Raw genomic sequence first — 18,529 nt, forward strand, 5'->3', positions numbered from 1 at the left:
GGGTTGTGAAGGTGTTTGTTGGGGATGTTGTAGGGTTGTGAAAGTGTGTTCTCTATGTTGATCATCGGAACTCGTTTGAAGGTAACCTATACACACACATGGAAGTACGGAGGTAGTTTTGTGCCCCCAAAATAAGGGGTTAAATATATGTAAAACAATATAAAATATTACCTGAGCTTTCTTATATTGCCTAGATATAGGACAGACACTTCAAAACCTTATTACGTAAAACAAATATATGTATTTTTTTCCAGTTATTAAATGTGTTTTTCAATGCATTTCTATGGGCAATATTAGTAAAGCCCAAATTCAATATTTGATTTAAATATATATATATAAATATATATTCAGTACCAGTCAGAAGTTTGGACACACCAACTCATTGCAGGGTTTTTCTTTATTTTAACTTTTCTCTACATTACCAAGAGTGCAAAGCTGTCATCAAGGCAAAGGGTGGCTACTTTGAAGACTCTCAAACATAAAATACATTTAGATTTGTTTAACACTTTTTTTGTTACTACATGATTGTATAAAATAAAATCTCTGGAATGAGTAGGTGTGTCCAAACTTTTGACTGGTACTGTATATATATATAAATAAATAAATTAAATATTGAATTTGGGCTTTACTAATATTGCCCATAGAAATGCATTGAAAACACGTTTATAACTGGATTTTTCTTTTTTTTTAAGGACTAAGGTTTTGAAGTGTCCAAACTTTTGACTGGTATTACACATATATATATATATATACCTAAAGGGGTCCTAGAATTAAACATCAAACAGCTAAATAATCCACAGTATGGCCATCTTAAAACAATTCCAACCAATAAAATACAGCTAAATTTGGAGAGGACAGCATTCGGAAATCCAGATTTTGTTACGTTACAGCCTTATTCTAAAATGGATTCAATTAAGTTTTTCCGTCATCACAATAACCCATAATGACATCACAATAACCCATAATGACATCACAATAACCCATAATGACATCACAATAACCCATAATGACAAAGCAAAAACATGTTTTTAGGAATTTGAACTGAAATACTACATTTACATAAGTATTCAGACCCTTTACTCTGTACTTTGTTGAAGCACCTTTGGCAGTGATTACAGCCTCAAGTCTTCTTGGGTATGACAACACAAGCTTGGCACACCTGTATTTGGGTAGCTTCTCCCATTCTTCTCTGCAGATCCTCTCAAACTCTGTCAAGTTGGATTGGGAATGTTGCTGCACAGCTATTTTCAGGTCTCTCCAGAGATGTTCGATCAGGTTTAAGTCCGGGCTCTGGCTGGGCCACTCAAGGACATTCAGAGACTTGTCCTGAAGTCACTCCTGTGTTATCTTGGCTGTGTGCTTAGGGTCGTTGTCCTGTTGGAAGGTGAACCTTTGCCCCAGTTTGAGGTCCTGAGATCTCTGGAGCAGGTTTTCATCAAGGATCTCTCTGTACTTTTCTCTGTTCATCTTTGCCTCAATTGTGACTAGTCTTCCAGTCCCTGCCGCTGAAAAACATCCTCACAGCATAATTCTGCCACCACCATGCTTCACCGTAGGGAGGGTGCCAGGTTTCCTCCAGACGTCACACTTGGCATTCAGGCCATTGTACAATCTTGATTTCATCAGAACAGAGAATCCTGTTTCTCATGGTCTGAGAATCTTTTGGGTGCCTTTTGGCAAACTCTAAGTGGGCTGTCATGTGCCTTTTACTGAGGAGTGGCTTCTGTCTGGCCACTCTACCATAAAGGCCACACTGGCAGAGTGCTGCAGAGGTGGTTGTCCTTCTGGAAGGTTCTCCCATCTTCACAGAGATGACCAGCCTTTCAAAGCACTTCATGGCTACATACGTGAGTGACATGGGTCGGTAGTCATTTAGGTAGGTTACCTTGGTGTTCTTGGGCACAGGGACTATGGTGGTCTGCTTGAAACATGTTGGTATTACAGACAGGGAGAGGTTGAACATGTCAGTGAAGACAGTTGCCAGTTGGTCAGCGCATGCTCGGAGTACACGTCCTGGTAATCCGTCTGGCCCTGCGTTGTGATCGGAGGACCCATGCCAAACCTTTTCAGTCTCCTGAGGGGGAATAGGGTTTGTCATGCCCTCTTTATATAGCAAAATTATTTTTCACTCAGGAAGCTCCGGTAAACAGTGGTTGTATTTGCACTACTGCCACCACCAGGCCTGGAGTCCATTTTGACTTTGTTGATAGCGAGCTGTGTTAGCTAGCCGTGTTAGCTAGCCGTGTTAGCTAGCCGTGTTAGCTAGCTGTCCGGCTAAAGACGTAGCAGCTAGCTGGCTACTGATCAACCTATTGTGTGTATTGAACATTCATATTGAACAGCCTTACCTATAGAGTAGCACCACCACCCATCAGCCCATTCTCTTCTTGAAATCTAAGCCACAGTGTATTGTTGCTATAGGAGTTTATGATTAATAATCCTATTCATTTCAAGCCCCACTAAGATGTCACCATACTTTTCATTTAAAGTCCCACTATGTAAGACATACATCATCAGAGTGGGCCTCCAACTTGTAAACAATGGAGCAAATGCATCACATGTGAACATCACTTGATTATCCGAGGAGTGTATTATGACATCAGATAGAACTACTCAGACATTCCAAATCATGTGACCACCTTCATCCATATCATGAAGGTGGATATTGATCCAACCATTTCCAAAGTAATGACCGGGCTGATGGAAACAGGATATGCCTGTACACTTTTCTAAATGCCGACAGACGATTTGTTACTTCGTTTGACATGGTGGGGTCTTTTTGTGTCAGTAAAAATGTATAAATGAGAAATGGCGGCATTAATCCTTTATGCGCAAATATTGATTTGATTTAACTTGGAGTCATGCGATGATATATTGTGTGGTCCTCCCACAACGACTTGGGAAACCATGCAGTTTATTAGGCTACAGATTAAATAAATGATGAACTTCACAGGGTGGTGAAAGTGCATGTGTTGAGCTTGATGCTCCTTTCCAATACATTTTGATGGTCTTCTTCTGGTGACATGATGATGATTGATGCTTGGTTGCCATTTGACAAATAAAATAATGTCGCTCTTATCCATAATAATCTCATCATGTAGGTAGCCTACCAGAACTGTATCTTTGAGCTGTTGGCTACAGTGCACGGGACAAGAGTTTTGCTATATAACTCAACGATTTTTCAAAACCCTCAGTAGAGTTGAAAATGCAATGGAAACCCATTGAACTTGCATTTTTCATTCAGTTCATGGGAATTCAATAGGAAAACATTTTTTCCGTGCACTACGTCATCACGCAGACTTTTATCCGCAATAAACCAGTTTGATGCAAACATTTCCGGTGGGAAAATGCGTATATTGTTTTATGCAGATTTGAGAATATTCACATGAAAATCTGTCGCAAATTGCATGGAAATTTAGCTACTAATGTGGATATTGATCCAACCAACACCTGCCGCGTATTCAAACCAGCCCACTTGGCAAAGACCTCAGTTCAACATTCAGTTTCTCGTTACATTTCTTTGAAACGGATTTAGGTTGCCAGTTGTGTGAAAATTAATAAAAATACCTTATATAAATCCAATCCGTTTTCCACATTGAATAAACATCATCACATGGATTTGTTTTGTTGAAATCAAATCAAATCAAATGTTATTGGTCAAATACACATGGTTAGCAGATGTTATTGGTCACATACACATGGTTAGCAGATGTTATTGGTCACATACACATGGTTATCAGATGTTATTGGTCACATACACATGGTTAGCAGATGTTATTGGTCATATACACATGGTTAGCAGATGTTATTGGTCACATACACATGGTTAGCAGATGTTATTGGTCATATACACATGGTTAGCAGATGTTATTGGTCACATACACATGGTTATCAGATGTTATTGGTCATATACACATGGTTAGCAGATGTTATTGGTCACATACACATGGTTAGCAGATGTTATTGGTCACATACACATGGTTAGCAGATGTTATTGGTCACATACACATGGTTAGCAGACGTTATTGGTCACGTACACATGGTTAGCAGATGTTATTGGTCACATACACATGGTTAGCAGATGTTATTGGTCACATACACATGGTTAGCAGATGTTATTGGTCACGTACACATGGTTATCAGATGTTATTGGTCACGTACACATGGTTAGCAGATGTTATTGGTCACATACACATGGTTAGCAGATGTTATTGGTCACATACACATGGTTAGCAGATGTTATTGGTCACATACACATGGTTAGCAGATGTTATTGGTCACATACACATGGTTAGCAGATGTTATTGGTCACATACACATGGTTAGCAGATGTTATTGGTCACATACACATGGTTAGCAGATGTTATTGGTCACATACACATGGTTAGCAGATGTTATTGTGAGTGTGGTGAAATGCTTGTGCTTCGAAGTCCAACAGTACAGCAGTATCAATCAATGTTATTGTGAGTGTAGTGAAATGCTTCTGAAACACAGCAGCTAAGATGCAATGTATAGTGAAGGATACAGTATTTACAGTTGAAGCTAAAGATTACATACACTTAGGTTGGAGTCATTATAACTCATTTTTCAACAACTCCACACATTTCTTGTTAACAAACTATAGTTTTGGCAAGTCGGTTAGGACATCTGTGTTAATGACACAAGTCATTTTTTCAACAATTGTTTACAGACAGATTATTTCACAATCCCAGTGGGTCAGATGTTTACATACACTAAATTGACTGTGCCTTGAAACAGCCTTGGAAAATTCCAGAAAATTATGTCATAGCTTTCATAGCTTCTGATAGGCTAATTGACATAATTTGAGTCAATTGGAAGAGCACCTGTGAATGTATTTCAAGACCTACCTTGAAACTCAGTGCCTCTTTACTTGATATCATGGGAAAATAAATACAAATCTGCCAAGATCTCAGAAAAAAATGGTAGACCTCCACAAGTCTGGTTCATCCTTGGGAGTGATTTCCAAACGCCTGAAGGCGTCCTCTGGTCTGATGAAACAAAAATAGAACTGTTTGGACATAATGATCATCGTTATGTTTGGAGGAAAAAGGGGGATGCTTGCAAGCCGAAGAACACCATCCCCACCGTGAAGCACACAGGTGGCAGCATCACGTTGTGGGGGTGCTTCGCTGCAGGAAGGATTGGGGCACTTCACAAATTAAATGGCATCATGGGAGAGGAAATGTACGTGAATATATTGAAGCAACATCTCAAGACATCAGTCAGGAAGTTGAAGCTTGGTCGAAAATGGGTCTTCTTAATGGACAATGACGCCAAGCATACTTCCAAAGTTGTGGCAAAATGGCTTAAGGACAACAAAGTCCAGGTATTGGAGTGGGCATCACCACGCCCTGACCTTAATGCTATAGAAAACAGATAATTTTACCCTTTTAAAAATAGTTATAGGGGGAGGTCCGGGGGATGTCTGTCTTTGAAAGGGTCATTGTAATATTTAAGATGTCCCCTTTATTGATGACCTAAACCTAAAAGTCAAGGGGTCTGAATACTTTCCAAAGAAACTGTAAGTGATTGAGGAGAGAGCATAATTGCTATATTCTAATTAAAATCATTGACCCATAAGGGAACACATGACCAAAGCAATGCGTGACCCATGCAGAATTAAAACAATATTCATCTTAATGAGAAATATAATCTAGTAAACAAATGTTTGCATAACCAAAGACATGAAAACTGGTGGGAACATTGTATTTAGCTAGGATTTCATAAGGCCAGGAATGTCATTGAGAATAACAATAGACAATAGTTAATGTTGCTAGTTTAGGGATGAAGATAGTGAAGGTTCATCAATGTTAAGGATGTTTTTTTAATTTGACGTGGAAACAACGTTTATTCAACCAGTGGGAGGCTTGTAAAAGCCCACAGGAAAGTGGAATGAGGAACTCTTCATTGAGACAATCATGAAACAGCAATCTGTGGGTGAGTTGTAGTGGATATTATAATATAAGGATCTGCTGGAGTCCAAGTCAAACCAAGATTCTTTATTTCTGAGCTCAGAGAGAACAACAGAGTTTGGTATTTGGTATTTTACTAGGATCCCCATTAGCTGTTGCAAAAGCAGCAGCTACCCCTCCTGCGGTCAACACAAAACATGACACAATTGTCATGTCTCTCGTCGGTGGGCATGGACCAAAGCGCAGCGTGGTAAAGTGTTCATGGTTTTTATTTAATCAAAAAACATTAGAACAAAATAACAAAGAGAAGAATGAACAGTTCTGTAAGACAAATCAACTATACAGAAAACAACTACCCAAAAAACACAGGTGGAAAAAGGCTGCCTAAGTATGATTCCCAATTAGAGACAACGATAGACAGCTGTCCCTGATTGGGAACCATACCCGGCCAAAAACAAAGAAATAGAAAACATAGAAATAAAGAAACTGGAATTCCCACCCGAGTCACACCCTGGCCTAACCAAAATAGAGAATAAAAGCTTCTCTATGGCCAGGGCGTGACAGCCGCTCTGTTCTGGGCCAGCTGCAGCTTTACTCTGTCTTTCCTTGCAGCACTGGACCACACGACTGGACAATAATCAAGATTAGACTAAACTAGAGCCTGCAGAACTTGCTTTGTGGAGAGTAGTGTCAAAAAAGCAGAGCATCTCTTTATTATGGCTAGACCTCTCCCCATCTTTACAACCATTGAATCTATATGTTTTGACCATGACAGTTTACAATCTAAGGTAATGCCAAGTAATTTAGTCTCCTCAACTTGTTCAACAGCCACACAATTCATTACCAGATTCAGCTGAGGTCTATAACTTAAGGAATGATTTGTACCAAATACAATGTTCTTAGTTTTAAAGATGTTCAGGACCAGTTTATTACTGGCCACGCATTCCAAAACAGACTGCAACTCTTTGTTAAGGGTTTCAGTGACTTCATTAGCTGTGGTTACTGGTGCTTATATAGTTGAATCATCAGCATACATGGACACACATACTTTGTTTAATGCCAGTGGCAGGCCATTGGTAAAAATAGAAAAGAGTAGAGGGCCTAGAGAGCTGCCCTGCGGTACATCACACTTCATATGTTTGACATTAGAGAAGCTTCCATTAAAAACCCTCTGAGTTCTATTAGGTAGATAGCTCTGAATCCACATTATGGCAGAGGTTGAAAAGCCATAGCACAAACATTCTTAAACAACAGGTTATGGTCAATAATATCAAAGGCTGCACTGAAATCTAACAATAGAGCTCCCACAATCTTCTTGTTATCAATTTCTCTCAACCAATCATCAGTCATTTGTGTCAGTGCAGTACATGTTGAGTGCCCTTCTCTATAAGCATGCTGAAAGTCTGTTGTTCATTTGTTTACAGAAATACAGCATTGTATTTGTTCAAACCATTTTTTCCCCAACAGGTTGCTAAGAGCTGGCAGCAAGCTTATAGGTCTGCTGTTAAAACCAGTAAAGGCCACTTTACCACTCTTGGGTAGTGGATTAATTTGGCTTCCCTCCAGGCAAGAGAACAAGACCTTCCTCTAGGCCCATAAAAAAATATGTCAGATAGGAGTGGCTATGGAAAGCTACCGAGGACGGTAGCTGACTCTAAGTTGTCAATGCCAGGAGGTTTGTCATTATTGATCGATAACAATTGTTCCACCTCTCCCACACTAACTTTACAACATTCAATACTTGTACTGCTTTTCTTTCATGATGTTTTTTTCCATCATTCTTTATATCATTGATCTTGGCTTCTTAATAAAACATATTATTTTTGTTGAGTTTGGTCACATAATTTCTCAATTTGCAGTAAAACAGCCAGCCAGATGTGCAGCCAGACTTATTCACTACTCCTTTTGCCCCATCTCTTTCAAACATACAGTTTTTAAATTCCTCATCAATCCATGGAACAGTTCTAACAGTCAGTTTCTTAACAGGTACATGTTTATCAATAATTGGAAGAAGCAATTTCATCTGGTAAAAACAGGTAAACACATTATACGGGAGACAACGGGAGCACTGTGTATGTTCTCAGATGAATTGTAAGAAACATTAGATGTGAAATATACATGCTAAGAGAAGTAATTTCTCTCTCCTGTGTGGATTCTCTAATGATCTTTAAGTGATTGTTATGAGTAATATGTTTTCCCAAAATCTAACCTTCTGTAAAGCCTTCTCCTCTGTGTCTCATGTTTTTTCAGGCTTCCTAAATTGGCAAAAGCTTTGCACCCTGGGAGGAGTGGTAATGCATCTCCCCTCTGTGTATTTTCTCATGTTGGTTCAGTCTGTTTTTCCGGTTAAAACTCCTTCCACACTGGGAGCAGTGGTAAGGCTTCTCCCCTGTGTGTATCCTCTCATGTTGTTTCAGGCTCCCTAACTGGTTAAAACACTTGACACACTGGGAGCAGTGATAAGGCTTCTCCCCTGTGTGTATTCTCTCATGAGCTTTCAGGTGTCCTTTCTGGTTAAACATCTTTCCACACTGGGAGCAGTGGTAAGGCTTCTCCCCTGTGTGAAATCTCTCATGCTGTTTCAGCTCCTCTGACTGGTAGAAACACTTTCCACACTGGGAGCAGTGGTAAGGCTTCTCCCCTGTGTGTATCCTCTCGTGTTTTTTCAGATCCCCTGACCTGTTGAAACGCTTCCCACATTGGGAGCAGTGGTAAGGCTTCTCCCCTGTGTGTATTCTCTCGTGTTTCTTCAGATCCCCTGACTGGTTGAAACGCTTTCCACACTGGGAGCAGTGGTAAGGCTTCTCCCCTGTGTGTATTCTCTCATGTCGTTTCAGGTTCCCTAAATTGTTAAAACTCTTCCCACACTGGGAGCAGTGGTAAGGCTTCTCCCCTGTGTGTATTCTCTCGTGCTTTATCAGGTTCCCTAAAACGTTAAAACTCTTTCCACACTGGGAGCAGTGGTAAGGCTTCTCTCCTGTGTGTATTCTCTCGTGCTTTATCAGGTTCCCTAAATCGTTAAAACCCTTTCCACACTGGGAGCACTGGTGTCGTCTTGCTGGTTTGGACGTCCCTGGCTCTGGTTCCTCTGAGTCTGGTCTTTCTCCTGCCAAAGACAGTGTTTTTAAAAATAGAGACCCGAATGAAATCTCCACATGATAAAACAACAGTGCTACGAGAGTAAATCCTAATCAGATCTCTCAACCTGAGGCCAAACCAATGTAGAGCTTCCTGTTTTACAAGTCAGAACACAAAAAACTAAACAGTTCTAGCACACTGAAGACACAGATTCCAATCCAGCATGTGGTTCTAAATATATAACTTTAATAGCTGTATGATACAGAATGTGACCTACACACTTCCTTAAACATAAAATAACTAAAGAAGTAATTTTGTGTAATAGTGTTTACATCGAAGACACAAAGCACACCAGTAACATTTGCCCGTTGTCGATAGGGTGGACACTGAGAAAAATTTGCTTTGATGGGTACTCTCTCATCTGTGTCTATGGGACAATTGATTCATGACTTATTGATAAAAACCTACAGCCGGGTTGGGGGGGTAAAACAACACCAGGTGTAGATGACCACAGCATGAACCCAGGACGGCTTGTGATGCCCCCCGATCAGCATGGGAGGGGTGGAACCAGCCCTATCTAAGCATTTATAAGAGCTCTGTTTTTCATTCAAGGTTAAGCTCTCAGCAACACACTCAAGAGTGTGGGGTCAACAGCATCATTATTGCAATAATTAATCAATATTAAATAATGATGATTGTTTGAAGAAATGACAAAGTCTCTCTCAGTATACATGAATTTCCATGACAACGCCCGCTGTGATAATTTATTTTATTTAGACGTTCACAAACTTCGTACAAATGTCATGATATTTTGTGTAAAGTAAAAATTATTTTGGGGTAGATGTTGCTAAAAAATATAAAACAACATGTGAAGTGTTGGTCCCATGTTTCATGAAATAAAAGACCCCAGAATTTTTCCATAAGCTCAGCTTATTTCTCAAAAAATGTTGTGCACAAATTTGTTAACATTTATTCTCTGCCAAGATAATCCATCCACCTGACAGGTGTGGCATATCAAGAAGCTGATTGAACAGCTTGATTATTACACAGGTGCATCTTGTGCTGGGGAGAATAAAATGCCACTTTAAATGTGCAGTTTTGTCACACAACACAATGCCACAGATGTCTCAAGTTTTGAGGGAGCGTGCAATTGGCATGCTGACTGCAGGAATATCCACTAGAGCTGTTACCAGATAATTGAATGTTCAATTCTCTACCAGAAGCCGTCTCCAATGTCGTTTTAGAGAATGTGGCAGGATATCCAACTGGCCTCACAACCACAGACCACATGTAACGACGCCAGACCAGGATAGAAAACACTGAAGTTTCTAAAACTGTTTGAATGATGCCTGTGAGTATAACAGAACTCATATGGCAGGCAAAACCATGAGAAGAAATCCAAACAGAAAGTGAGAAGTCGAATTTCAAAACAGTGCCTATTTAAATCCCTGATAGTTATGGATGTGCTTGCACTTCCTATGGCTTCCACTAGATGTCACCGTCTTTAGAACCTGTTTTGAGGATTCTACTATAAAGGAGGGGCTCATAGGAGCTATTTGAGTGAGTGGTCTGGCAGAGTGCCTTGGTCTCGTGACGCGTGGTCATGAGAGAGTTAGCTCTCGTTCCATTGCTTTTCTACAGACAATGGAATTCTCCGGTTGGAACATTATTGAACTTTTATGATAAAAACATCCTAAAGATTGATTCTATACATCGTTTGATATGTTTATACGACCAGTAACCTAACTTTTTGGAATTTGTCCGATCTTTCCACTGCAAGTTGCATGCGCGTTTCGATTTGTTTACCAAACGCTAACAAAAGGAGGTATATGGACATAAATTATGAACTTTATCGAACAAATCAAACATTGATTGTGGAACTGGGATTCCTGGGAGTGCATTCTGATTAAGATCATCAAAGGTAATTAATATTTATAATGATATTTCTGACTAATGTTGACTGCGCAACATGGTGGATATTTCTTTGGCTGGTTTGGGCTCTGAGCTCCGTACTCAGATTATTGCATGGTATGCTTTTTAAGTAAAGTTTTTTTGAAATATGACACAGCGGTTGCATTAAGGAGAAGTTTATCTAAAGTTCCATGCATAACACTTGTATTTTCATCAACATTTATAACGAGTATTTCTGTAAATTGATGTGACATGTTTTGTAACTACTGAACATAACACGACAATGTAAAATGAGATTTTTGGATATTAATATGCACTTTATCGAACAAAACATACATGTATTGAGGAACATGAAGTCCTGTGAGTGTCATCTGATGAAGATCATCAAAGGTTAGTGATACATTTTTATCCCTATTTGTGCTTTTTGTGACTCCTCTTTGGCTGGAAAAATGTCTGGGTTTTTCTGTGACTTGGTGGTGACCTAACATAATCGTTTGTGGAGCTTTCGCTGTAAAGCTTTTTTGAAATCAGACACTGTGGCTGGATTAATGAGACTTTTATCTTTAAAATGGTGCCTAATGCTTGAATGTTTGTGAAATTTGATTTATGAGATTTCTGTTGATTTGTATTTGGCGCCCTGCAATTTCATTGGCTGTTGGCGGCAGAACCCCGTTCCCATACAGGTTAAGACTCCATAATGTTTCATCATTAGATGCTACAGTCCTCCTTTAAGACTCCATAATGTTTCATCATTAGGTGCTACAGTCCTCCTTTAAGACTCCATAATGTTTCATCAATAGATGCTACAGGCCTCCTTTAAGACTCCATAATGTTTCATCATTAGATGCTACAGTCCTCCTTTAAGACTCTATAATGTTTCATCATTAGATGTTACAGTCCTCCTTTAAGACTCCATGTTTAGAATGTGTCTGGAAGCGCTACTCTATTCTACTCTCATCCTTTCAGTTTTAATAATATTTAATAATAATGTTATAACAGGTAATAACTAACTTTAATAACTAGGGTCAATACCTGCCTGGTGCTCCAACAAAATATTTCTTTACCCCCCTCTAACAATACCGCTACAGAATTAGCATAGTAGGCCATGTAATTTAAGGTAATGTGAAATATTTAGGACTAACTTATTCCTTGCCACCCATTCTGAAACTCACTGCAGCTCTTTGTTAAGTGTTGCTGTCATTTCAGTTTCCGTGGTAGCTGACGTGTACAGTGTTGAGTCATCCCCATACAGACACACTGGCTTTACTCAAATGTCGTTAGCATGTCGTTGGTAAAGATTGAAAAAAGTCAGGTCATCATTTTTAAGGAAAAGTTTTTGTAAAACAAGCAGCTTACATTGGATCATCTTGAAACTCTCTCTCTAAAGCTAACTTTTATCAAGGTTTTATATGGTCTATTGGTTCCTCTCTAAAGCGAACTTTTATCAAGGTTTTATATGGTCTATTGGTTCCTCTCTAAAGCTAACTTTTATCAAGGTTTTATATGGTCTATTGGTTCCTCTCTTTTCATTGGTAGAATCCTTTTCAGTGTTATGATATTCATAACATCCATATCCACCAGTCTATCTTCCTGTCAACTAACAGAAGTCTGCTGGTTGTCCTGGTAACAGATACCAGTGGGCAGATCTATTTAATTTGTTCAAACTGAACTACAGCACTTACTTTGATGAGTTAAATCTGATCCTTTCATCTCTTCTCCACCTCTCACAGTTACACTCAGCCCCGTTGTTTTCCTGCAGTCCACCAGCAGCACAGACAACCTCTTCATACCCAGCAGTAAGGCGCTACCGGGAGAGGCACGACACGGGGACTCCAGGAGGGAGGAAGGGCTAGCGTTGTCCTGGTAACCATAAAGAGGGGACACAGACACATATCATTATGGATGCTGATGCCACTGTTGTCATGAAGTGCTTTAAAGAAATCCAGCCTAGACCCCGATAGAGCAAGCTGTATGCTAGACCAGCCCAAGCTGTACCATCTGGTGTTCTGATCTGGAGAGACTCTTCTCTGCCTTGTCAGCAGGATCAGGATGTTGTTGATGCTCCCCAGAGGATCCACGATAGTCACGTCTCTCTCCTGTGTGAACGAGAACAGCAAACAGACGGTAAACTTATGACCGTCTATTACAATCAAGAGGCATGAATATGTCTAAAATGGCCACTTCCATCATGATTTTGTAAAATATTGTTTGTGTTGCAAATGTAAAGGGTCATTTCCACAAAATGGGTGCCTTTACATCCCTTTGATATTTTAAGTAGATTTTAAAAGCCTGTTATATTAGATGAGGTGAACTTTAATGTAGACCACATGGAGAATGAGAATTCAATACATCGAAGTCCCAAAAACATATGACCAATGGCAGATTGTCCCTTAAACAATTCCCACAGTACTGAACAACATATTCAAGTGTTGAACTGAAGTAGAATGCCCCTTTAAAACAATACATTATTTCAAGAACTACATAGTGTCCCTGTTTTTAAGACAGTACTCACTGGTGGTAGTCTGATCTTCAGCCTCCTCCGCTTTCACTCCCAAAACGTCTTCCTCCTTTTTTATTGAGATAGCCTCCTCTTCCTCCTTTACTCTAAAAGGTTCTTCCTCTTCTTTCACTACATTCTCTTCTTTCAATGTTATGGCATCTTCCTCGTTTTTGATTCTGAAAGCTTCTACCTTCTCCACTTCCACTTTGACAACCTCTTTCCCATCTTCCTCTTTCACTGTAATATCATCCTCTTCTTCTTTCAATGTGATAGCGTCCTCTTCCTCCCTTTTCATCCTGAAAGCTTCTTCCTCTCCTTTCACCAGAGCTTCTTTCTCGGTCCAGCTTTGTGAGCTCATGCTCCGGTCGATTAGCCTAATGCAGTATCAATTTAGTAACACATTTGCTAATTTAACGAGCAAATGACGTTAAAATGAACTAGTAGATGGGTAAACATAATTATATTCAAAACACTAAGAGTAATATACACAAGATTGGTCTACAGAGCTTCAAAAACTCAACTTTATGTTCGCTAGCAAAGCAACACGTTCGTTGAATCAGAAGCCCTTTGTCGCTGTTGAAGAAGTCTCCAGTTCCGTCCACTAGATTATACGTCACGCAAGAAGCATCACCTGAAAGACTCATATCGCTCTCTGCTGACTGGAGTGGGTAACGCAGTTTGGAAAAATATTAATAACAATGTTTATTCTGGCAAGCCATGTCATGCGAAGAAATTAAAAAAGAAACAGATGTTATGTTTTCTCTTACTTCTTACAGGCAATATTTTACTCCAGGGCTGACCTGCCCGTTAGACAGGATTAGGTGACAGATGAAAGAGTATTCGATTTTTGTCATTGTTATTCTGAACCCACTGCCTGCAAGCCATTGTTAAATTAGCCTCAGTGATTTGTATTTTCCTTCAACTTTCTGAAGAGGAAACAGCCAGGAAATGCCCCTGTCTGAGTGCATTTGTCTACCACTATGTGTAGCTGTTAGCAATGATACTAATGACAACTATCTTCTGGTTGATGGAAAAGCTTTCCCAAAAATCTTGTCAATTAAATGTTAACTACAAAGTAGTCTATTCTGCCTACCTGGCAGATTGATACCATGACTATTAGCATCAATCCAGTGATTTGTTCAGCAGACTCTGCAATCACGTGTGCTACAGAGACACCACTAACCAAACAAGGCTCTTGCTGGTGCCACTTCAATTAAAGGGTATCTACACATAAAAATGAACATGTCTTAGATTTTTCTCAGACTTCAAACGTGTTCTCCTGATGTGGTTTAAGTGTTGTTGTGGACTTAGAACATCCAATGTTGTTGTTTTCTATTAACAGTGTGATTTAGAGACAAAAACAGACAAACAGGGACAAATCAGAAACCTGGAAAAACTAAACAAAGAAAATGGAATTAGGTTCAATAAAACGCATTAGATAGAGATGTTATATATAGATAGAGATGTTATAGAGCCATAAATATTCTATACATTTTCTCTCATTACTGTATTATCTAGGGATAGTGTAGAGTAACAGCTGTATCCTGAAGTGACCTTTAACCTCCCTGCTCCTCAATACTTCTTCCACTGGATCAAAGCTTCAGCCAAGTAGGATACATGATAGTGGCAACACATGGAGGTGGGTTGGATATAGTCATGGTAGGATACAATGAGCAGCAAGATGTTCTTTACCATTCGGCCATCAGATTTGCCACCAATGCTGCTTATAGGACACATCACTGCACTCTATACTCCTCTGTAAACTGGTTATCTCTGTATACCAGCCGCAAGACCCACTGGTTTAATGCTTATTTATAAAACCCTCTTAGGCCTCACTCACCCCTATCTAAGATAACTACTGCAGCCCTCATCCTCCACATACAACACCCATTCTGCCAGTCACATTCTGTTAAAGGTCCCCAAAGCACACACATCCCTGGGTCGCTCCTCTTTTCAGTTCGCTGCAGCTAGCGATGGGAACAAGCTGCAGGAAACCCTCAAACTGGACAGTTTTATCTCCATCTCTTCATTCAAGGACTCAATCATGTATTTAATATTACATAGTAAACTTTAACAATTGTAATATGTATGTTTAAATGACTGTACTAAATTTCTCTCTCTCTTTCTCTCTCCCTCTTTCTCTCCCCTTGGATGGGAATGTTAAGGGTTAAGAAGTTGTGAATCTAAGGGGCCCTTGCACACAGGGGAACTACATGGACACAAAATAATTAACAACCTGGCCCCCCAGGTGTCTTTGAAAACATCTGTTTCACTAACGACCTAAACAGATCATTTAAAAAAAATAGTTATAGGGGGGGGGGGGGATGTCTCAGTCTTTGAAAGGGTCATTGTACTCTTTAACTATGCTTCCTTTACTGATGACCTAAACAGATCACTTTTGACCTTTAAAAAATAGTTGTCAGCTATCCAGATATAATGGTCAAGAGGTCGTGAACCTAGAGGGGCCCTTGAACACATGTTGTGTTTAGGTACATATGTTTTCGGTTTATGAAGGAATAAATGATTGAGAGGATATAGACCACAAAATAAAAGATAACTGTATTCTTTAACGATGTGCCCTTTACTAATGACTTAAACAGATCATTTTACCCCATGAATGGGGCTACATCAGGGGCCTTCAATGCTGCAGAAATGTTTTGGTACCCTTCCCCAGATCTGTGCCTCAACACAATCCTGTCTCGGAGCACTATGGACAATTCCTTCCACCTCATGGCTAGGTTCTTGCTCTGACGTGCACTGTCAACTGTGGAACCTTATATAGACACGTGTGTGCCTTTCCAAATCATGTCCAATCAATTGAATTTACCACAGGTGGACTCCAATTAAATTATAGAAACATCTCAAGGATGATCAATGGAAACAGGATGCACCTGAGCTCAATTTCGAGTCTCATTCAGCAAAGGGTCTGAATACTTATGTAAATCATTTTGTGTTTAATACATTTGCAAAACATTTATAAAAAAGCTTGTTTCCGCTTTGTCATTATGGGGTATTGTGATGTCATTATGGGGTATTGTGATGTCATTATGGGGTATTGTGATGTCATTATGGGGTATTGTGATGTCATTATGGGGTATTTTGTGTAGATTGCTGAGGAAATTGTTTTATTTAATCCATTTTAGAATAAGACTGTAACGTAAGAAAATGTGAAAAAAGTCAAGGGGTCTGAATACTTTCCAAAGACACTGTAAGTGATTGAGAAGAGAGCATCATTGCTATATTCTAATTAAAATCATTGACCCATCGTAACGGCATTCATAGGAGGAAGGTGAGGACCAAGGTGCAGCGTGGTACATGTTCATATTATTTATTTGAAACTGAACACTAAAATGCAAAACAACAAAGAGAACAACTGAAACAGTTCTGTCAGGTGCAGATACACAAAAACAGAAAGCAACAACCCACAACTAACAGTGGGAAAACAGGCTACCTAAGTATGGTTTTCAATCAGAGACAACGAAACAGAGACAGCTGTCCCTGATTGAGAACCATACCCGGCCAAAACATAGAAATACAAAACCTAGACATGCAAACATAGAATGCCCACCCACATCACACCCTGAACAAACAAAACAAAACAATCTACGGGCATGACACCCATAAGAGAACACATGACCAAAGCAAGGCGTGACCCATATAGAATTAAAACAACATTATTCTTAATGAGAAATATAATCTAGTAAACAAATGTTTGCAAAACCAAAGACATGAAAACGGGTGGGAACATTGTATTTAGCTAGGATTTCATAAGGCCAGGAATGTCATTGAGACATCAGTTAATGTTGCTAGTTTAGGGATGACGATAGTGAAGGTTCATCAATGTTAAAGATGTTTTTTAATTTGACGTGGAAACAACGTTTATTCAACCAACCAAACCACACTGATTGACAATAAATTTCACATGCTGTTGTGCAATAGAATAGACAACAGGTGGAAATTAAAGGCATTTAGCAAGACACCCCCAATAAAGGAGTGGTTCTGCAGGTGGGGACCACAGACCACTTCTCAGTTCCTATGCTTCCTGGCTGATGTTTTGGTCACTTTTGAATGCTGGCGGTGCTTTCACTCTAGTGGTAGCATGAGACGGAGTCTACAACTCACACAAGTTTTCAGATAGTGCAGCTCATCCAGGATGGAACATCGATGCGAGCTGTGGCAAGAAGGTTTGCTGTGTCTGTCAGCGTAGTGTCCAGAGCATGGAGGCGCTACCAGAAGACAGGCAGGTACATCAGGAGACGTGGAGGAGACCTTAGGAGGGCAACAATCCAGCAGCAGGACCGCTACCTCCGCCTTTGTGCAAGGAGGAGCAGGAGGAGCGCTGCCAGAGCCCTGCAAAATGACCTCCAGCAGGCCACAAATGTGCATGTGTCAGCTCAAATGGTCAGAAACAGACTCCATGAGGGTGGTATGAGGGCCCGACGTCCACAGGTGGGGGTTGTGCTTACAGCCCAACACCGTGCAGGACGTTTGGCATTTGCCAGAGAACACCAAGATTGGCAAATTCGCCACTGGCGCCCTGTGCTCTTCACAGATGAAAGCAGGTTCACACTGAGCACATGTGACAGACGTGACAGTCTGGAGACGCCGTGGAGAACTATCTGCTGCCTGCAACATCCTCCAGCATGACCGGTTTTGCGGGGGGGTCAGTCATGGTGTGGGGTGGCATTTCTTTGGGGGGCCGCACAGCCATTAGGTACCGAGATGAGATCCTCAGACCCCTTGTGAGACCATATGCTGGTGTGGTTGGCCCTGGGTTTCTCCTAATGCAAGACAATGCTAGACCTCATCTGGCTGGAGTGTGTCAGCAGGTCCTGCAAGAGGAAGGCATTGATGCTATGGACTGGCCCGCCCGTTCCCCAGACCTGAATCCAATTGAGCACATCTGGGACATCATGTCTCGCTCCATCCACCAACGCCACGTTGCACTACAGGCCGTCCAGGAGTTGGCGGATACTTTAGTCCAGGTCTGGGAGGACATCCCTCAGGAGACCATCCGCTACCTCATCAGGAGCATGCCCAGGCATTGTAGGGAGGTCATACAGGCACGCGGAGGCCACACACACTACTGAGCCTCATTTTGACTTGT

General features: G+C 40.4%; 2 protein-coding genes across 2 annotated transcripts in view; both read right to left on the minus strand.

Moving 5' to 3' along the window:
• The window catches only part of LOC110519498 (zinc finger protein 397-like), a 48,509-nt gene extending 34,496 nt beyond the window's left edge, over nt 1-14,013 (minus strand). Inside the window, exons 1-2 of the mRNA XM_036972716.1 lie at nt 13,435-14,013; nt 12,918-13,018 (exon numbers count right to left, since the gene is read on the minus strand). Coding sequence (XP_036828611.1) covers nt 12,918-13,018; nt 13,435-13,780 — 447 coding nt within the window. The 5' untranslated portion in view covers nt 13,781-14,013. The remainder of the gene's footprint in view (nt 1-12,917; nt 13,019-13,434) is intronic.
• LOC118947714 (zinc finger protein 239-like) lies at nt 7,719-12,642 on the minus strand. The gene is made up of 2 exons (XM_036972720.1): nt 12,605-12,642; nt 7,719-9,039 (listed from the first exon to the last, which is right to left on the minus strand). Exons 1-2 carry the CDS (start codon nt 12,630-12,632, stop codon nt 8,189-8,191), a joined length of 879 nt encoding a protein of 292 aa, XP_036828615.1. The 5' UTR covers nt 12,633-12,642; the 3' UTR covers nt 7,719-8,188.
• Nucleotides 14,014-18,529: the final 4,516 nt, after the last annotated feature.

The sequence above is a fragment of the Oncorhynchus mykiss genome, unplaced genomic scaffold (assembly GCF_013265735.2).
Source record: "Oncorhynchus mykiss isolate Arlee unplaced genomic scaffold, USDA_OmykA_1.1 un_scaffold_190, whole genome shotgun sequence".
Classification (NCBI taxonomy): Eukaryota; Metazoa; Chordata; class Actinopteri; order Salmoniformes; family Salmonidae; genus Oncorhynchus; species Oncorhynchus mykiss.